The following is a 21991-nucleotide window of genomic DNA, read 5'->3' on the forward strand; positions in this document are numbered from 1 at the left end:
CAGCCTAGAGCGTGGGAAAAATGATAATCACGTATATCATTATAAAGCAAGATTAGTGCCACGGAGGAGGATCTCCAAAAGCTAGGTGCTCTTATTACCCTTGTTTCATGATGAAAAAACCAAGGGAGAGAGACTTTGGTCGGAGTCCAGTCATCAATGATCACAGCCAGTTAGGGATTTCTTTGTTCCTTCTCCACTTGCCTTGCTTTACTGATTAACCTAAAAGAAAAGGAAAAGAAAAAAGAGAGAACTTAAACAACTTGCCCAAGGTCACATTTCCAGGGCACGGCAGCTGGTCCTCAAACCTGGAAAAACTGGTTTCAGTGTTTGTGCACTTTGCGGCTGAGCGAAGCCTTCCCTGTGGGCAGCCCTCTTCCCAGAAGGGCCGAAGTCCCAAATTGCATATCAATTCAGCTGTTACTCAGGAGCCCCGCCCTCATTTACAATATAACATGAGTTTAAAAAATGTTACCACTTTCTTAGTAGTGAAATAAACGTCATTCTCATTCCAGAAACCCTGGGATTTTAAGTATGCCACATTTTCAGTGGAAGATACTCCTACATGGCTTTGGGGGACAGATAAAAATTCAGTGTTCAAAGAAGATCACAAACCACCCCCAGAGTGTTAGGACAAGACCTTCCCGAGGTCTGGAAGGTCAGGCACTGCCTGCTACCCTGTCTGCCCTCTTGCCTTGCATACTGAAGCCTTTTATTCAGTTTAAGAAAGTTGTTTTGCTTTGGGTTTTTTTTTTTTAAGATTTTATATATTTGAGAGCAAGGGGGAGAGCATGAGCAGAGAGAGGGGCAGAAGGAGAGGGAGAAGTAGACTCCCGGATGCCATGCGGAGCTTGATCCTGGAACTCTGGGATCGGGACCTGAGCTGAAGGCAGACGCCTCACCGACTGAGCCACCCAGGCGTCCCAGCAAAGTCTTATTAAATACAGACTTCTTCTGGCTCGGCCCTAACTACATCTACAGCAACATCTAGTCCCTGGGCACACAGTGGCCAATGCATAAATGTTTGCAAGAATTAGTGGGGAGTGCCTGACCGGTTCGGTTGGTAGAGCATGAGACTCTCCATCTCAGGGTTGTTAAGTGTGAGCTCCACACTGAGTCCAGAGATTGTTTAAAAATAAAATCTTAAAAAAAAAAAAGAAGAAGTTACTTGGAGAAACATGGACCCTATAGAAGGGACAGAGAGGATTTGATGTGCTTGCTTTTGTTTTTACCAGGATATCACTTGAAAGCTATAATCATTCTCTAAAATTGGAGATACGATTTTTTTTATTTTCCAATGATAAGTCTCACAGGGGTAACATTAAATAAAGCAAAATAATCCCCGGAGGAAGCGGACTCTATTTTAATGAAAGGTGTTAATCCCAGTAAAGAAACACGGTATTCCTCAGCAAATGGGGGCGATTGGGTGTGCTGAGTATGGGTTAGGAATGGAGGCACGGAGAAGGGACTCAGGAACGCCCACCTCGCTAGTGGGGCCCTCTACCCTTGCGTTTGGGGCAGCGGGGATGTACACCCGAGATCACGGTTTGACCTCCAGAGTCGTCCAGCTATTGCCTGGGTCCTTCTCTGCAGACAGACAACTATGCTGGGGTAGTTGTTTCCACTGGAAGTAGAACGACAGTATACCTGGTATATGATTGAGAATGCCCACGTGTAAGTATCACGTACTTCTAATGACATTTGAGGTAGCTTTCCACTTGGAAGACCTGTTGGTATTAAGGACCTTCATATAAAGTCCTTATTAAAACCATTAATTTGGACGCCTCTCAGAAATGAAATATTGCCCGAAAACATTACATAATCTATGTTTTTCCTCAAGTAAATATCTTACCAACAGTCACTTATTCATTCTACTTGTCAAACACTATTAATTTGCACTGCAGGGTTAATTCTGTAGTGTGTTAAATCTTGGAATTTTTTTTCCCTAGGAGCTAATTTAATTTCAAAGAAATTGAAATCTATGGCATTATTCAGACTATCAAAATGTATAACTAATATTGACAGCAGAGTTTTAAAAAATTCGATAAAACAAGTACTAATTAAGTGCCGGAAGTAGGTAAGTACTATGTCAGGTGCTGTGGGGGAATACAGAAATGTTCAAAACAGGATTTCTAGGAGCACCTGGTGGCTCAGCCCGTGAAGCGTCTGCCTTCAGCTCAGGTCATGATCCCCGGGTCCTGGAATCGAGTCCTGCATCGGGCTCTTTGCTCAGTGAGGAGTCTGCTTCTCCCTTTCCCTCTGCCACTGGCTCTCTCTCTCTCAAATAAATAAAATCTTCAAAATAGGATTTCTACCCCAAAGATCCTGCAGTATAGATAAGGAGAGATTATAAATAAGTAAGACAAAGCAGGCAAACCAGAGATAGAATAAGGGAAATACAAATGAAAAGCTATCGGCTGGAGGAAAGGAAGACGTTCATTCAAAATGCAAAGAACAAATGCCCAATGTGATGGTTTTGGGAGGTGGAGCCTTTGGACGGTGCTTAGGTTATGACAGTAGAACCCTCATGAACGGGATAAGGCTCTTATAAGAAGGCCCAAGACAGCTTCCTTGGAAAAGGGTATTCCTTGGTCACAAGTAGTTGAAGAAGGGCACATAGATGTTCTAAGCTCTGCCATATGTAACATGTCTTTCTACTGCTTGCACACTTGAACAGCTGATTACCTATGAAATTTTTGAATTTCATCCTTTTCCCCTAAAACTGATTGCTGTGTTGTTCCTTCTTTCCTTGCTTTTTTTTTTAAACAGATCTACTGAGCTATAATTCACATATCGTGCAATTCACTTATTTAAGGCATACAATTCAATGGTTTTTGGTGTATTACATTATTCATTTTTTAAATTGTGTTATATAACATAAAATTTGGCATTTTAACCTTTTTTTAAGTATACCATTTGTGGCATTGATTACAGTCATAATATGGTGCAACCATCACCATTATACACTTCCAAAACTTCTTGGCCATCCAAAACGGAAACCTTGTAACAATTAAGCAATAACTCCCCATTCCTCCTCATCCCAGTCCCTCGTAATCTATACTCTGCTTTCTGTCTCTGTGAATTTGACTACTCCAGGAACCTCATGTAAATGGAATTAATTCCTCCTTTATGTCCCTGAGTCATTTCATGAACCATCATGTTTTCAAGGCTCACTCACGTTGTAGCATGTATCAGAGCTTTGTTCCTTTTTAAGGCCAAATAGTATTCCATTGTACGAATACACCATGATGTTCACGGACGTGTGCATAGTTTCCACCTTGTAACTGTTGGAAGTAATGCTGCAGTGAACATCAGCTGACAAGTGTTTGCTCCAGGCCCTGCTTTCAACCTTTTGGGTATATACTTGGGAACTGAAATTACTGGGTTTTGTAGTAATTCTTTAGCTTTTTGAGGAACTTCCCAACCATTTTGTACAGTGGCTGCAACATTTTACATTCTGACCAGCAATGTAGAAAAGTTCTAATTTCTCTGCAACCTTGCCAACACTTGTCGTTTTTCATCTTATTGATAATAGCCATCTTAATAGGAGTCACATGATATCTCGTTGTGATTTTGGTTTGCATTTCTCTAATGATGAGTAATGCCGAATAACCTTCATGTGCTTATTGGCCATTTGTCTATCTTCTTTGGAGAAATGTCTGCTTAAATCCTTTGCCCATTTTTGAACTAGGTTATTTTTTGTTGTTGTATTATTTATATTTATATATTCTGGATATTAATCCCTTATCAGACACATGATTTGTGGATATTTTCTCCCATTCTGTGGGTTGTCTTTTCACTGTCTTGATAGTGTCCCTTGAGGCACAAAAGTTTTTAGTTTTGTTGAAGTCCAATTTATATATTTTTTCATTTTATGACCTGTTCTCTTAGTGCTATATCCATGAAATCATTGCTAAATCCAATGGCATGAGCATTTCCCCCTGTGTTCCCTATGTTTTCTTCCAAGATTTTTGTAGTTTTAGCTATTCAGATTAGGTCTCTCATTCATTTTGAGTTAATTTTTACATATGGTGTAAAATAAGGGTCCAAATTTACCTTTTGCACGTGGAATCCAAATTTTCCCACCACAATTTGTTGAAAAGACTTTTCTTTCCCTGTTGAATGGTCTTGGCATCCTTGTCAAAAAATCAATTAACCATACATGTGAGGGTTTATTCTTGGGTTCCGTAGTTTGTTCCATTGGCCTATATGTTTATCTTATGCCAGTACTACACCGCTTAGCTTTGTGGTACATTTTGAAATCAGGAAGTATGAGTCCTTCAACTTTGTTCTTTTTTCTCAAGCTATTTGGCTATTTGAGGTTCCTTGAGATTTCAGATGAATTTTAGGGTGAGTTTTCCTATTTCTATTAAAATGCCATTGAGATTTTAATATGGATTGCATTGAATCCGCACATTGCTGTGGGTACTACTGACATTTAACAATATTTCAATTCATAGATGTATGATATCTTTCCATTTAGTTAGGTCTTCTTTAATTTCTTACAGCAGTGTCTTGTAGTTTTCAGTGTGCAAGCCTTTTACCTCCTTGATTAAATCAATTCCTAAGTATTTTATTCTGTTTAATGCTATGGCAAACGGAATCATTTCATAAGTTCCTTTTTAGATTGTTCACAGCAAATGTATAGAAATAGAACTGATTTGGGAGTGTTAATTTTGTATTTGAATCTTTACTGAATTCATTTATTGGCTCTAACAATTTTGTGTGTGTGAATTCTTGAGGTTTTCTACATAGAAGATGTCTTCTGTGAACAGTCATCATCTTACCTTCTTTCCAGTTTAGATGTCTTTTATTTGTTCTTCTTGACTAATTGCTCTGGCTAGAACTTCCAGTACTATGTTGAATAGCAGTAGGTGAAAGCAGACATGCTTGCCTCGTTTCTGATCTTGGAGGAAAAGCTTTCAGCCTTTCACCATTGAACATGATGTTAGCTGCGAGTTTCATTTCATATGGTCTTTATCATCTTAAGGAAGTACCATACTGCTTCTATTTTATTGAGTGTTTTTATCATGTAAGGGTGTTAAGTATTATCATATTCTTTTTCTGTATCAATTCAGATGATCATGGGGTTTTTTCCCCCTTCCTTGTGCTTCATTATGTCACAAGACAAAAAAGATAAAACTAGGCAGGGACCCTAAACTGAGTGGTTTCAAGTCAGGATGGGAAGACTCTGCCGAGGTGTCTCTGCTCTTCTGCCTCTGCCTTAGGCTAGGCCCTTGTCTCACCCTAGGACTCGTAAAACAGCCTTCCCCAAATATGTCTGCATTCTAATGTCAGCGGATCTTGGAATGATTGTTATTAGCATACATGGAAGAATTACCTGTCTTAAAACTACCTAGCACTCTGTGGGGGTGGAAGGTGGGTGCTGCTGGCCTTTCTCTGGCTCTCTCCCAGTCCTTCCATCTGCACACTGCTCACTGTCTGACCAATCCTCCTAACACCCCCTCTCAGCAAGCACCTCCCTTATTCACCAGCCGGCCCTCCTCATTTCTGGCCACAGCCAACTGTAAGGAAGCTGGCAGTGAGCAGTGAGCCCTGGAGTATGCATCCTATCCATTCCACCAATGAGCTTCCCTGGAGAGAGCCATCAGCCAGGAGCCATGGTCTCTGGGAAACACCTGGGGGCCCAAGCCTGGAACAGAGGGGGCAGTCGAGCCTTGAATAGTAGTAGGTGTTGGCATAAAGCAGGTTCAAGCACTGACTGAGGCCATGCGTCCTGTGTCAAAGAAAACCTACGTAGAAGAAGCTTAGACATCGTTCATTCAATGAAGATTTATTGAATGCCTATTTTATGCAAGCGCTGTGATGAGCAGCAGGGATTAAGAGAAATACGGCATGGTCCCTGTCTTTAAAGAACTTCAGTCTGCTGGGGATAAAGAACTTCCAATTCAGTGATCTTATTGGACACTGGACTTTTAGTGGAAGACTACCGGTTGCATTGTCTGAGAGATCCGGTTGTCCCTGATCTCCAGGCTCTAAGTAACCTGTTCCATTTTTAACCTCATAATAATATTGAATGTGTACATATGTTAGGACATAAACATATATATGTAGTGTTTAAATCTAGAGTCTTAAGGACTTTCATACATCTGAAGCAAGCAAATAGTCTGCTTCTTACATGTTTACTGCTTAAATGAATACTCCAGCAGGCTGGGGGTTCATTTGGTTTTGCAAATTTGATACATATTTCCATTTAATATTTTATCTGTTTATTTTTCCCTGAACCACTCAGTATGGAACATCTCATGCATCACACAGAATTGGGTGATTCAGACACCCAGCCCACTAGGGAAAAAGTGTGGATTTTTGATGTATTGGAGAATGGCTCCTACAGTCTACACCCCGGCAAGAAATGAAATGCGGCCCTGTGTGTGGTATTAGAATCAGAGTCAGAATTGCCTACCTTCAAAATTCATCTTAGGGCAATGCATAAGAAGAGTTCTGGAAGTCCCAACTCTGCTAGCTGGGCAATCACAGTCACTTAACCATGATGCCCTCAATTTTCTGTGGAAGGAGGATAATGGTTAATTCAAGGGGACTGCTGTGAGGAGCAGCTGTGATAATGGGTGTCACCTTTCTTCTCTGAGACTCGTTTCTACCAAATTAAGAGGTTTGGATGAGATTATCTCTGGGCCATAATTTCCTGAAATCCTGTTTCTATCTTTAAATCGGTATTTCCCAAAGCATGTTTCACAAGAGGATTTTAGGTACGTGACAGAACATTCCTTATTTTAATAGTTCTGGAGGCAGACAAGGAAGAGTTGACCAGAAAGCCGCACTGTTCCAGGCATACGCCTGAGGCTGGCCATCAGATTTGCTGGGCCTCACGAATCCTCAGCAAGACTCTACCCCATAGCCTTCCATGACTATCGAAAGTAAGCAGGGCAATGACTGGTTAGTTTTATGATAACCATTTGGGGGCCATCAGTTACAGGAAGAAGCAATAAAAGTTTAACTCCATGGCAACAACTCGGTGCTCGTAGAGCTCCCCACTGGGATTCGGATGTGTGGATCCCTTCCGCATGTGAGCTTCTAGAGCAATCCTAAAGTAGACCGCTCTGCTGGAGAGCGGAGAGAGCTGGGGCTGGTCCTGCCGTGTGGACCCCAGGCCCCTGAGGCCCACCACAGTGGAAGGAAGGAGCAGGCAGCAGCCTTAACCCTGGCAGCTGATGTCCTGGGTCGGAAGCAGCAGGGTAGCAAGAGCACCACAGGAGTCGCAGCCTGAGGTGTATGTGGTGCGACTGCCAGTGTAACCAGCATCCCAAACACACCGGGTGATCAGGGACCAAAATAACAAAATGGCGAGGAGCGAGGCAAGGCTGACCAGCGACCTTTCCCCACCGATGCCATCTGTCAGTCTTCTCCTAAGAAAGTGACGTCATAACGGAAGTTCCAAGTGGAAGATAAGACATTTGACATGCTTATCCTTCCAGATCCATATCACATAGTCTCTTTTGACGAAACAAACAACACTCTCGAAAGAGAACAGAGATGATTATTTGAAAGAGAATAAAGGGATGGGTGGGGACAGGAGAGAGACAAAGAACCTTAGCCCCAGAGATAAAGGTATTCCGTGTGTGTGCGCAAAACTGCTTACATTCACTCCTACGGGAAAAAGAGGGGCGTTGGACAGTAAGACCATGTAGAAGAGAAAGGAAAAAAGCATGTGAAAACAAAGAATGTCTGAAAATTGTGCTTAAAATTACATAAAGTGGTTGTAAAATGAAAGAATGGATGGATGGATGGATGGATGGATGTGTTGAATTTGTTACAAAATGTCACTATCTTCCATTATTAAATATATATAAAGATGAATTGACAGAAAAAAACATGTGAAAATGTTTACTGCAATCTAAAATACCATAACTAGGGGCACCTGGGTGGCACAGTCGTTAAGCGTCTGCCTTCGGCTCAGGGCGCGATCCCGGCGTTCCGGGATGGAGCCCCACATCAGGCTCCTCCACTAGGAACCTGCTTCTTCCTCTCCCACGCCCTCTGCTTGTGTTCCCTCTCTCGCTGGCTGTCTCTCTCTGTCTAATAAATAAATAAATAAATCTTTAAAAAAATAAAATAAAATAAAATAGCATAACTAGGGGCACTTGGGTGGCTCAGTCGGTGAAGCGTCTGCCTTTGGCCCAGGTCCTGATCTCAGGGTCCTGGGATTGAGCCCCAAGTCAGGCTCCCTGCTCGCGGGGAGTCTGCTTCTCCCTCTCCCTCTGCTCCTCCCCTCCACTTATGGTCATGCATGTGTGCTCTCTCTCTCAAATAAATAAAATCTTCAAAAATAAAATAAAATAAAATATCATAACTATACCCGTGCAACCAGGTCAGGAAACCGTCAAGGTTCCTATTGTATTATTTGGGGTAAAGCTAAGCCACTAAAACAGAGACCCTAAATACAGTGGCTTAAAGCATATACAGTTGATCCTTAAACAACGTGGTGGTAAAGGGTGCCAATCCCCCACCCCGTGCAGCTGAAAACCCACATAGAACTTTTGACTCTCCCCAAACTTCACGACTAACAGCCTACTCTCTCCTGGAAGCCTTACTGATAACAGTCGATTAACATGTATTTGTATGTTATATGCATTATGCTCTGTATTCTTACAATAAAGCCAGAGGAAAGAAAATGTTATTAAGAAAATCATAAGGAAGAAACAACACATTTACAGTACTGTACTGGATTTATATATATATTTTTAAAACCCTGCATATAAATGGACTCACGCTGCTCAAACTGGTATGGGTCAAATGGACAAGTGTGTTTCTTTCCCTATGACAGTCTTGAGGTGAGCAGCCCATGTCACTGGGGCAAATCTGTCACACAGGAGCCCAGATGTCTTCTCGGCTTCAGCGTTCCATCACTCAGACTTAACAACCAGCTGTTGGTGACACTCGTCTTTCTCTTCCAGGCTCCCTGTTTAGTCCATTACGCTCAGGAAGGGTTGGGGGCAATCGTCAATTTCAACACACCCTTGCCAATATCTTTTTGAAAATAAAATGCTTTCCTATTATCACGTGCTTTAATTGTATTTTCATCAAAACATTGGAGGTGCAGCTTTAGATAACAAAAAAATGGAAAATGTCTGCAGGGAACCTAATTACCAAATTCAGGCTAAATGATTCACTACATCACTCTTACTTCCTGTCATTAAAAAAAAAATCAGACTTTTTTCTTCAATACAAATAAACTGTTAATGCATTTTGAGCAATAGAATAAAAACCACTGAGAAATAAAGAATGCAACAAATCCTGTAAGAGCAGTTAAGTCAAGATTAAAATGCTGTGGTGCTAATAGAAATTGTTCATTATGTAAATTTTTCTCATTTACTTATGCAATATAATATGTAGCTACAACTTTAAGTTATTTCTGAAGCAAAGGGGATGCTGAAAGGAATGATACTCCTTTGGTACATGTGTGCACATCTGTATATTGAACTCTGGTGTTTGGAAATAAATACAAATCATGTATACAATTAAAAAGTGATTCCATTAATTTTGTTAGACATACTGATCAAACTTTTTCCAAGTATTTAGTGAAAGAGTAAGGACAGACTGCTAAAAATTAATTGGTCTGGTAGCTAGTATACGTCTTATTTTTTTGCTAATATGAAATAGTACATACTAAATATTTTCTAAGACGAAGTAAGTTCAAGACTGCCACTGGAATATTTTAAATGCTTGGATAATTATGCTTTTAAACACCTTTTTGTGTAATACACACATAGCTCAGGGAAGTCATGTAACAAATGACCACAGGCTTTGTCTGGTGAAATTTGCAAAGTGTGGTTGTCTCAGAAAGCACACCCATGAGCGCCTTTGCTGTTCCACGGTGCTTTTCTAACCAGCCAACTCCTTCTAAGGATAATTCTCGAGCGTAGCTGAAAAGAATTACTTTTGCTTAAATACAGGGCCAAAAAAAAAAGCACCATTTAGATGGTTAATCTTTCTTACTGATGCTCTGATTTTCCTTTTTTTCCCCATGAATATATCTTTACATTTATGTCTTTTTCAATTTTTGCTGTTTGTAGTACAAAATTTAGTTCAAAATGAATCAAACATCTGAATGTCATGGTTAAAATTACAAAAATTCTAGGGGTGCCTGGGTGGCTTGGTTGGTTAAACGTCTACCGGAGACCGATGTGGGACTCGATCCTGGATCGCCGGGATCACGCCCTGAGCCGAAAGCAGACGCTTAACGACTGCGCTACCCAGGCGCCCCTCAAATAAATGTTTTTAAAAATTACAAAAATTCTAGAAGAAAACAGAAAAATTATTAGTGACCCTATATTTAACAGAGATTTCTTTAATAGGACACAGAAAAATCCCAAACTGTAAGATAAATAATAATAAAATAATACACAAAATTAAAATATTGTTCTTCTGAAGACACTACTGCAAATACGAAGGGAAAGCCTCAGGCTGGGGGCGAACGTTCTGATGCTCTGATTTCCCGTCAGCCATCTCCCTCGTGAGTAATCCCTTCTTTTGACAATGATTGAGGAGTGGAAAAGGGGAGGTCAGTAAGTGAAAACTGGCATTACTGCCGCCCCCAATACTTTAAAATACACGTATCTGATTTCAGAATGTCCCCACAAGAGCCAGTGGGTTCCATTCCTAAGGCCACGGTTCACCTCCAGCAGAACAGTGAATGAGACTGGAAAAGGTAGAAAGTTTCGGGGTTGGAGGTGTGGTGCCTGGATTAAGCACCCCACTAAGGGATTCAAATAAGAGTTCAAATAATCCCTTTGTTTGGGGCCCTGCAGATTTTTATACCCTAGGTCAGTGCACCTTCGATTTAGAATGGGTGAGGGGTGCGCTTTTCTTGTGAGAAGCGGGGTGGTTCTGCAGGCCAAAGTGACAAAGGAGATCCTCTGATGTTAGGAAGGAGTACATCCCAAAATGCATTAAAAGGGTCCATTTCCACGAAGCACATTTTCACGTGCATGGGTATGTCTGCTGGAACTACTCTAAGTCACTCATCAGTGTGAACTCTTTCCTGCCCCACTCCAGCCCAGCCATCGGCCTGATTATTTCCACCTGTTCTCTCTCCTGTGGCTGCTCTTCAGTCACCCTCAAACACACGACACGCAAACCTGTTCATTCAGTACTCACTACCCACCCTGTGCTGGGTCCTGCACTCAAGGATGCACGGGTAAGACAAGTCCCGGCCCTCGGCGATCTCAGCACAGCACCACCCCAGGGCAGTGTGAGACCCCCGAAGCAGGAGCAAGGATAAGCCCTGCAAGGAGAGGAGAGTGAGGCTGTGAAGATTGGGCTGGTCTAGGGAAGGCCCCGCAAAGGAGGAGATGGGCCTGGAAGGATGATGGACTGGCCCCCGCTGGAGAAGAGCAAAGAACCTGTCTGGCATCTGAAACACCTGAGTCAGTTGTTAGAGAGGATGACGTTTGGGAAAGAACGCTGCTCAGGGATGGGATGTATGTGGGACGGTGGCCAGAGAGAAGGCTGGCTCCCCAAGGGCACTGGCCTACGTGAATGCACGGATTTCCTTGTATTTCTCTGCATATCCCATTGGCAACAGTCACGGAGCAGAGCACAAGAGTCCCAGGTTCCCGAAAAAGCCATGGTGCTCAGCCTCAATTGTAGGTTAGATTGATCGAGGGGAAAGACTAGTACCGTTGACTGGCCTCTCCCACCTCCCCTCCGATCAGATATTCTGATCTGAGGGCTCTATGGTGGGGTCCAGGCAACAGTAAGGCAGTTTCGATGAGGGAGCTGATTTTGATGAGGGCTGCCATTCTTGGCTTTGGGCATTGGTCAACTAAGTAATTTTGAAATTATACACTTAAATGCTGACCATGATACCATTTCATGGTTCTTACTGAGTACTCACAAAGTCTTTTTCTCTTTATAGTTAGTTTACATAGCTCATCTTTCTCCATCTGTGGTAGGTTGTCCCAAGGACACATCATGCCTGCAGCCTTCATTGGTGTATGAGCTGCTGTGGTTTCCCAGCCATGCAGAAGGATTTGCACGTATGCCCTGGTGGGCTCCCGGGCAGTTCTTGTACCCATCTGTTTTACCGGCGGGGATGTCTGCACTGCTGTGCGCCTCACTTCAGACTTTAAGGCCCTGGGGAATCCTTGGCTAGGGGTTCCCATTGACAACTCACAACCACCTCCAGCTCCCAGTTTCAAAGTATCGAGTTATTATGAACGTGTAAGGGAAACAGGCCCTGTCTCCTTCTCTGCTGATTCCACTGGAAACATGAAAATGCCCCCGACGGGACAGTACAGTCACTGCCCAGGCTGCCAGGTATTGAAGAAAGCTCAAGGACGCTGTTGGGCACACTCTATGCCTTCTTGTGAAATAATCCAGGGAAACTGGGGGGTCAATTTTAGTCAGCTTGCGGTAACAATCAGCAACTTCGCCTTAAAGTACAAGTTTCTAACTTTGTATCATTTAGATTTGTGTCCTTTCAGTTAAGGGCCAGAAGGAGCTCATCTCCCGCTTCTTCGTTCATGACCATGCATGAGTCAGGTACACAGGAAGACAGAATACCAAACCAGATGTACCCACCTCAAACTGGGTCCTTGCCTGCCATTTCTAGGTCACCAACCAGGCGGTACTGGAGTTTGGCCATTCATATTTGTCCTATTTACCTTCCCAGTAAGAGCTTCTCTAATTCTTTTAGATTTTTTTACTCTGCCGATCCTTTCCTTTACCTGTAATCCAGTGGTTTTCATCATTCTTTCTTTTTTAAAAAGATTTTATTTTTAAGTAATCTCTACACCCAACACGAGGCTCGAACTCATGACCCCGACCAAGTTCAAGAGTCACGTGCTCTACTGACTGAGCCAGCCAGGAGCCCCTAATCCAGTAGTTTTCAACTATGTGCTATTAGAATCCTCCATGGAGCTTTTAAAAAAATTCAGATGTCCAGGTCTTAACCCCGAGGGCTGGATATGCACACATTTAAAAACTACCTATTGTGCTTTCTGAAATGAACTCCTAGGTAAAAATCCCTTCCTAATCCATTTAGTTTCCCGGTCCATTCATCACTCACCTCTAACTGGGTCAACCTTAATTCCTCATCTCAGATTCACCCTCCACCCCACAAGCCCGTCTCTGATTCTTCAAGGCAGGCAAATCCTAACTCCCATGAGAGTTTCTAAAATATGATGGAATCTTAAGTGATGAAGATTGTGGTTAACTGAAGAAACCGGTTATTGTTTGGAATAATAAAAAACAGGAATTCTTTCCTTTTTCTTTTACAAATAAAGTTTAATTGATAGTTCAGCTCCAGGAATAAAAATAACTTCTAAAATGAGAGTATAAACATGTTTATTAAGTGTTTTGCAGAGTTTGCTTCTTTTCTCCATTTATTTGCATAGAGCGCTGATCCATTCTCCTGCCTGAATGTTGTAAAGAAATTAAAATTTTAGGTAGATGAGCTACCTACCCCTGCCCTAAACCACCACAAATCCCCCAGTCGCCTCAAAGGCAGAACAACTTTCTAGTGTTTCCGTAATGTTTATGGCTGGAATATAGCACCTGCTTGAAATAAAATAGGGAGTCAGAGTTCACCCTAAACATGACCCCACAAGTGTTTGGCATCAAACTCACGGACTCGGATATTTCAGGAATTCGCAAACTACCATCTACTTAATAAAACGAAGCACATTGAATGAAACTTAAAAAGGTTGAAGGTTCTAAATGGGCCAATGTAGTAAAAGCAGTTATGAATGGAAAATATTATGTTTCTGTTGCTGGAAGTCTATAAAAATCCGAGGACACAGACTGTAGGTAATAACCACATTACTGCCTTTTCTAGTAACACTTAAATTGCTGTTTGCAACCATTTTTGTTTGTTTTGAATTCCTTTCCTGATCATGATTAAGGGCTAAGATATAAAAAGAATTCCTGCTCTATTCTCTACAAGCTGTCAACAAGATGGAGGAGCAGAGGGGACCGTTACAGCATACGGCAGCAGGCGCAGAAAAGCGAATGAGCACTGACAAGATCGAGAGATGCGGGGAGCACGTGGGGTGTACCGTGTGAGGCTTCCGATGCGGACAGAGCCACACCCGGACTTGTCGGGATGCACCGGCCAGTCACGGCGGCAAACGCACCCCACATGCTAGCAAAAACCTCTAGTAATTCCTACTGCATGAAATGAGTCCAGAAATGAATTAGGAAAGAACTTACCTCTGCCTGTGGAGAATTAAGCCTTTCCTACTGTTTCCTACAAACTCCTCCTTGCCAGGTCAGGAAACCACAGGCATAAAGAAGTTCTTCCTGGAGAGCTATGAGGGTCCCAGTTTCTGACCTGTCCCCTCCTAGAACTGCTACTATGAACACTTGTTTATTTAAAAACAGAGCACTTCTATACGGAGAACCTGTGCTAACAAGTTCTAGAAAAAGCACAGAGACCCGGAATCAATAAATAATCCTAAAAACCCCTCATTTTATCTAGTGCTGGTATCTTCCTCACTGGCGATTAAACTGACTTTCGTATTTCCTGAGGAGGTCCCTACTTTGGAGGAAAAATAAGGCATTGAAACCCACTAACTGACTACACAATCCTAAATGATAAAGAGTTGCTAGTTTTCGGGACTAAAGATCTTTCCAGTAGTTGGTTTTCATTTCCCGGACAATATTAAATTCAAATATACCTACTCTTTGGATAAGCAAGAAAGTAAAACACTAATATCCCAAACATACTGCGCTAGGGATAATCACATAAACATATTAAACATGAAGAATATTTCATGTTTATCAAACGTTTACCTAATTTGTAATTTTTTTCCTAATCTTAAATCTTGGGTATTTTGCAATTTCCCATTTTTCACTTTTCTCCCGTCCCTAGAGCCTCCTGACTTCACACTACTTGAGCCATCTGCTGTTTTATCAAAGAAACAAACAAAAACCTGACCATCTCATTGCATTCACCTACAAATCCAGAAATAAAGACAGCTACTGATGACACACGCTACCTCGCTAACCACAGAGACTTCATTTCAGCCGTGTCACGCCACTGGCCAACTACTGAGCTGCACACTCTTTTTTCTCTCTCTTAACTTAATAAAGCTTGTCAAAGGTTCCAGGAAACCAACTGTGACTTCAGCTTTTATTGCGTTCTGATGGGATCAGTGATTACAGAGCCCCAGCATCACAGATCGCTCTCCCCATACAGGGCGGAGGAGAACGCGGTGTAATCCAGGGCGCCGGGCACGCTGCCCGGGCCCGAGTAGGCGGGCATCCTCTTGATGCAGTACTGGGCCTGATCCGGGGGCAGCTCGCGTCGCAGCTCCTCGGCCAGGATGTACGGCTGCAGAAAACACACACGAGGGTAGTGAGCTCCGTCGCAGGACACACAGCACGCAAACGGTTGTCATCCTGACACAGGGCTTGTATTTGTTTAATAAAGGATGAGAGGCAGGGGGTCTAAGGGGCACGGCAGCAGACGACCAACAAGGCCGGGTTTCACTGCTGAGAGCCAGTCTGCAAGGTGATCTGTCGGGGCCGACAGGAAATTTAATATGTTTCATAACGGCAGAGGGAGGGCGATCACCAGCATTTCTCAAACCGAGCCATCGTGCAAGCAAAAAATACTATGACCTAAGACTCATACTGGAAAGATAAAGGGATACTTGGTTTATATCAGATGCTGATGAGAATATAGGGACAGTTAAGATGATCAACACTTTCTTTTTTTTAATATATGTGATATGTGTTTTTAGAAAATGGAGTCATTTTTCTACTCAGTGGATTAAAAAGCTAATTTTGCTACTGGAGAAAACCACTTAGTAAAGCAAAATGAAATCGACATTTAATAATGGAATGTATGTATTTTTTAAACTGTCAAATGTCCAACAGGAAACAGGATAATTCTGGTAAAACAGACCAGTTGCTAAGAGTCAAAGTAAATAAATATCAAATATGCTTAACTTATAGTAGGGTTTTTTGGGGGGATGGGTAGGTTAGATGAGCTTTGGTTTATGACCCCCTGATCAGATGGGCCCTCTCCTTGTACCCCACCCTCATGATACGGGATCAATTTTAAGATAAACATTGTTGTCAGGCTAGTTTACCTTGTCTGACGTTGTAAGGTAATAAACATAGCTCTGTTGGTGTCTGAATGCTAAATTCCTCTTCCCTCTCAGAACACAGAGTAAAAGAACTCTACTGCACACTGACCCTACTAAGATGTTGTTATTGTTTGGGGAATGAGACTCGAAAATTCTGAACTTGCAGTTAAACTCCTACTTAATTTCTAGGCTACACGTAATGCAAAGCTTGCCAATATTTTAAATGACTGAATGGCTATATTTAACTTTGCTTCCATGGTCAGGCCCAAAGTCAGGGTCACTGATCCTTAAGAAAAGGTTCCCGGTTCCACAGTATCTGAATTGTGCAGTTTCTTCTTTCTAAGTTGTATCTCCCAACCCAGAATGTAAAATGAAGTTAAACCAGTGAAACACACACAAAAAACTCTACAAAATGTGCGCTGGGTTCCTTCTGTCCAACTCCCTGGGAGGCCCACACACAAGTGCCAGGAACAGAGTGTCTGCATTTTCTCTGTTCTGTGTGGGCCACTGTTAGGTTTACTTGTGGCTTTCTGAATTCAGTGCTGATGTGGTACAAAATACACTAACATCGAAATGGTTTTTCCTTGGCAATACTGTTTCCTGCTTTCCTAGAACAATGCCATGAGCTCCCACAAAAGCAGAAGGAAGTCTGTCAGTGCAGACCTTATCAGAAGCCAGGATCCGGAAGGAGGCGATGACCTGCTCGGCCGTGTCGGTGTCGGCCGTCTCTCGCGTCATGAAGTCGATGAAGGACTGGAAGGTGACGGTGCCTTGTGCGTTGGGATCCACCAGGGTCATGATGCGGGCAAATTCAGCTTCGCCCTGAAGCAAGGTTGCAAAGACACACGTAATTCAGCAGGACACAGTCCTCAACTGAGCCATTCCCCTTCCTTTCATGCCTGACGTACAAATTCCTAACGGTCTGAAAACTTCTGTTTTCCCTGCATTTTCTTCAGTCTTTGGAACACATTCCCCAGAAGGGTGACTTAAGTTTATTGCCATCAAATATGTTACAAGTTGCTGTAACATCAAGCTAGAAGTTCCCGAATGTCCCAATTCCTTCCTCGCTCTGACCCACGGAGCCTTCAGACCTGAATGTGCTTCTGGAAGAGGAATTGGCAGAGAGCGAGGGAGATGGGCCTTTCCTCAGACTATGACTAACAAGAGTAACATTGCTGAGTAGAGGGCAGTTCAGAACATGGCTCCCGTGATTTTTAAGGGTCTGAAAATAATCAAAGAAGCTCGTGTTCAAAATACAAATTAGTATTAGAGGGAAAAGCACTTTGAAAATCACCAGGCTACTAAAAGCCATTGAACTATATACACTTTATGTGGGGGAACTGTATCGCAAGAAAGCTGTTTTGAAAAGTTCATGTTTTCTTCCTTCACTAGGAAAAGAAAATCTGAGCAATTACTGAGTAACAGTATGTGTTCTGGTTCTATGAAACGATCTTTATACAACAGCAGGCAAACCCTCAAAAAGATCGTCCTATACAATGAAAGGGAACCAATCCCAAATGTGCTGTCATACTGTAAGCTGCTCACTTCCAGTAACGTACGCCCAAACTCAAGAAAATAGCCAATCCTTGTAAAATTTTAGCTTCTGTCTTACCAAATCATAGCCCATGGAAATCAAGCAGGCTCTGAAATCCTCGTGATCCATCAGGCCGTTCTTCCTCTGCCGACAAACAAAAAGAACAGAGACTGAGAATTGGGGACAAGGCAAACGAGCGAACAGAACAGACGCCGTAAGAGAAGGGCCCCGTGGAGCCCTGCCAAGGAGACAGGAAGGGTCACCCTTGACTTATAAGGGGATGGAGCCAACTCAGGGATGTTACAAAATAGTTTCTTGAAAAGGAAAAAGGAAGAAAGGGGGATAACCACCAGGCAAACATGACAGGAGACTACACGTTCATGAAAGCAGCAGAAAAAAAACCACCCAGAGCCACGAGAATGACCCAGTCAGGATCTCACTACCGCCACCTACTGCTGACAGAGCCCAAGTGTCCCGAGAAATTGGGAGCTCCCCCAAAACAACAGCACTCCTGGAACTCAGGCCCAGGGACCCCACAAGCACTCTCAGGCTCGTGGGCCAGGATGGCGTGGCCCCTCCAGGCATCACCCAGCCTCCCCACGGGGGTCTGCACAGAGCAGTGAGCAGGGAGGCCCACACAGACCACCGCTATCACAGCTGAGAAAAGGCCAGGTCAGGACAAAGGGCGACCCCAACTCTCCGGACACCACAAGGGTGACACAACGCCCAAGACGTAACATGAAGTGCACGCGGTGCTGAGACCCTCCGCTCGCTTTCTCTCCCTGCCTCCGACCCCCAGTCTGTGCTGGCCGAGGGCCGGGCACACTTCCTGAAGCACAGCCACACGCGTGGGATGCCTTCACTCTAAGAGCTGCAGTCAGAGCCCTTCAGGGCACGTGTGCTGCGCCCTCTGCCGTCCCCGCCCCCACTGTTTAATGAGAACGTGAAGCAGAGTGGGTTTGCGTCCCGGACACCTCTCCCCATGACCTCAAGCAAATGTCCTTTCCCCAGAACCTATACTCCTTATATTTGAACCCAGTTTTTAACTTGGCAGGTTCTTCATTGCCCTCCTTTGGGCTTGAGTTGCAAAAGACAATCTCATTATCTTGGATTCGAATAGATGTGCCGGTTCTTTATTACGTCTCAGGTCCCCCTCAGAGGTCTACAGTCTGAACTCTCTAACACGTGTGAAGCTGGCTGCGTAGCCCAGAGACATTTTGGGGGCGGGGGTGAGGAGGGGGAGAGAGAGAATCTCAAGCAGGCTTCACACCCAGCGCAAGCCTGACACCGCTCGATCTCACAACCCGAGGTCGTGACCTGAGCTGAAATCAAGAGTCAGCCGCTCAGCCGATGGAGCCTCCCAGGCGCCCCCGCCCAGAGGCATTCTGAGAACTGTTTACTGATAACTGTAAACCACACACAGCGTCCTGTACAGAGTAATGGGATATCCTCTTTTAGGGATCTTTAGCAAACGGTATGCGGCCTTACTTTTAGCCATACAATAAGCAAACTGGGAATTTTCTTACAAAGAATTGGTTTTACTTAATATGATTCAAATCAAAATCCCAGGTGATATTTTAAAAGCAGCACGTAACTTTTTATAAGCCTTTATCATGAAAATGGTCATCATTCTGTTGGTACATTTTCCTTAAAACATGTCATGAGTCCATTTTATTAATTAAAAAAATAACTTTTGAATGTCAAAACAGTAGGTTAAGTTTTCACTAGGTGCTTCACCCACATAGTTACTTGGGAAAAGTACCTCAAAGTACCTTCGTAGTTAAGTCTTTAGAAAAGATCTAAGTCCAACAACCACACCACAGCAGGGACACACTTTTCTTCGACAAATCTCACTTTGCCATCGACTGCAAAGGCATCCATTGGGCCACCTGCAGAAAGCTGCCCACGAACCTCCACGTGGCGTCCCCGTGCGCAACGTCAGAGCCTAGCACTGCCTTTCTGGTGGCTGTTTTCCTTCAGCCTTAATCATCCTGCTTCCCTGTGGTGTTCATAGGGCGTTAAGACTTAACTAAGAGCACGAATATTACTTCACATCCCACGTGCTGCCTTTCGAGCAAGTCGAGGGAGACGTACCCTGTCGAAGTGGTTGAAGGAGGCCCTGAACTCATTCATCTGCTCCTGGGTGATGCCCTTCGCGTCTCTCGTCAGGATCTGGGTCTCCACCTCGTTGATGGTTCTGGCGATGGTCGTCAGCAGCACCTCCCACCCGACGCGGATGTGCTACCAGAGGACAAAGAAGTGGTCAGCTCCGGGTCCTCCCAGCCCATCAACCTTGCCCTCCTCGTTTTCCTAACCTGGGGGCTGACCCAGAGGGACAGAAGTAGGGCTCACCTGACTCTTTTATTATTTATATTTCTTTCATTCTAATTTTTTACTCTTTCTAAGATTCTGTGGTGGGAAGTGCTCAGAAGTGAGAGAGTGGGGTTCTAACAGTGGCAACCGGCCCTTTGTAAATAAAATGGTCAATGGAGAGTCTACTTGTCGCTCGACATATCTTTCCATTTACCAAGTAGCGGGATGGGCCCTGGGTTACACCCGCCGGCTCCCAGGGGGAGCAAACGGGGCCAAACTGGTAGAAACGTGAACCGTTCGTTACTCTCCGAGCAGCGCAGGGAATTCACTGTGCTGATGATGAGGATGATGATGGTGAAAACTAACACTTCTATGGCTCTGATAGAGTTCACAGAGCTTGTTCACGGGCAGGCACAGGGAAGGCGTGAAGATCCCTCACTTGCACGGTGTAGACCCTCCCAGGAACGGAGACACGCCGAGAGGAGGTGAAAGGGTCACAACCGGGAGCCACGCCCAGCCTGTCTGGCCCCGTACCTCCATGGTGTAATTGGTGTGCTTGTTGTCAAAGACCAGGGCCTCCTGGATGAGCTGATGGTCTCCCTCCAGCTTGTCGATGTTGTTCTTGTAGTTGATGATGTTGTGCTCGTACTGCTTCAGCTGGTTCATCTGGTCTTCCAGGGCGCCCGTGATCTGGATGGAGCTCCGCGCAATCTCCTGACGGAAGCAACAAGAGGGGGGTCAACGGGCAGGTTGGCCTCCAGGGCCACCGTGTGCGCGTCCCGAGTCCCGATTCTGCTCAGACGCTGCACTGGCGCTCGGTGCGGCCGCGGTCCCCTGAGCTTCTCAGGAGAGCTGGGAAACGGCAGTCCCACGGCAGGACAGCACCTCTACTTCTAGTTCACCTAGGGGCTGGGGGGAAATCAACCGAGATCTGAATCAGCAAAGCAAGAAGAGGGGCAAGAGAAGAGTTATTTCTTCTTTGGATGAAGAGGGAAGCTTCCCTGGGTCAGAGCTGCCCTGTTCTGGGGGAGGCTGGGGGCGGGTCTGCAGGAAAGAAGCTGCCCGACAGATTGAAGACCCCTGGAGGGTCACAAGAGTTTCTTATATTTTTACAGGTTCTCCCTTTAAGAAAAAAGGTAACATTTTATCACCGAAAGGGAGGTTGGAAGAAACACAAGAAGGCCAATATATGTCTCTTGGCTGTTCTCAGTGATAAAATGAACCCAGAAATCAGTGTCATCCCAAGAGCACTTTTCCTTAAATGTTCTGAAAATGCAAAGCATTTGTGACTCTTCACATGTCCTCCTTAGGGACGGAGGGTTTAAAATATGGGGCCTACAGAGGCTAAACACCAAGAAACAGCCCCAACATCCTTTTAAATAACAAAATGAATGGATGGCATCAAGAACAGCCTCGTCCCCCATTTTACTGGGCCCCCCACGTACTGCACCGATGCCCAAGGCTACACGAGCTCAGCACAGGGAGTAATTTCGAGGGTTGCAAGAAGCTCTTTGGAAGGGCACCGCCCTACCTCCATCTTGTTCTGGATCCATGGCCCAATGGCATTGGCCTGAGCAGCAAACTGGCGTCGCAGACGCTCATTGGCGTGCTGGCGGGCCAGCTCCTCCTGCAGGGACTGATCCCGGACGGGCACGAGCTGCTTCACCTGTCAGGGACCAAGGGCAACAGGGATTAGAGACCAGCTTGCACCCAGTAGGAGTGACCAAGATAGGTGCCAAAAGTCCAAAGTGTAGGGGTGGGAATAGAGGGAGGGTGGGGAGGAAGGGGAGGAGGGGAACATGGGGGAGAGGGCAGGGGAAGTAGGGAGAGGAGGGGGGAGAGGGTGCCCCTACTACAGGAACTAAAGGAGAGCTGTGTCTAGCCCTGGCAGCCTCCCAGTGGAAAGACTGGGTGTGTCTGCATTAGGGACAGGGACATCCCTGCAGCCAGGGGCAGGGGTGGGGTGGGGGGAATGGGGAGGTGTTTCAGGGGCCCGGTCCACAGCACAGAGGATTTGTGAACTTGAATGAGGGAAAGCTGACATCTTTATTTTCATGATCTCTGACTGAAAGTT

The 21991-nt window shown here is 44.4% G+C and overlaps 1 protein-coding gene across 1 annotated transcript in view; it reads right to left on the reverse strand.

Moving 5' to 3' along the window:
- Positions 1-15095: 15095 nt before the first annotated feature.
- The window catches only part of ACTN2 (actinin alpha 2), a 63082-nt gene continuing 56186 nt past the window's right edge, over positions 15096-21991 (reverse strand). Inside the window, exons 16-21 of the mRNA XM_045802331.2 lie at positions 21449-21583; positions 20452-20631; positions 19699-19845; positions 17683-17748; positions 16734-16892; positions 15096-15310 (exon numbers count right to left, since the gene is read on the reverse strand). Of these exons, the coding sequence (XP_045658287.1) occupies positions 15152-15310; positions 16734-16892; positions 17683-17748; positions 19699-19845; positions 20452-20631; positions 21449-21583 (846 nt within the window). The 3' untranslated portion in view covers positions 15096-15151. The remainder of the gene's footprint in view (positions 15311-16733; positions 16893-17682; positions 17749-19698; positions 19846-20451; positions 20632-21448; positions 21584-21991) is intronic.

The sequence above is a fragment of the Ursus americanus genome, chromosome 6, assembly GCF_024610735.1.
Source record: "Ursus americanus isolate L20-20 chromosome 6, mUrsAme1.1.p, whole genome shotgun sequence".
NCBI lineage: Eukaryota > Metazoa > Chordata > Mammalia > Carnivora > Ursidae > Ursus > Ursus americanus.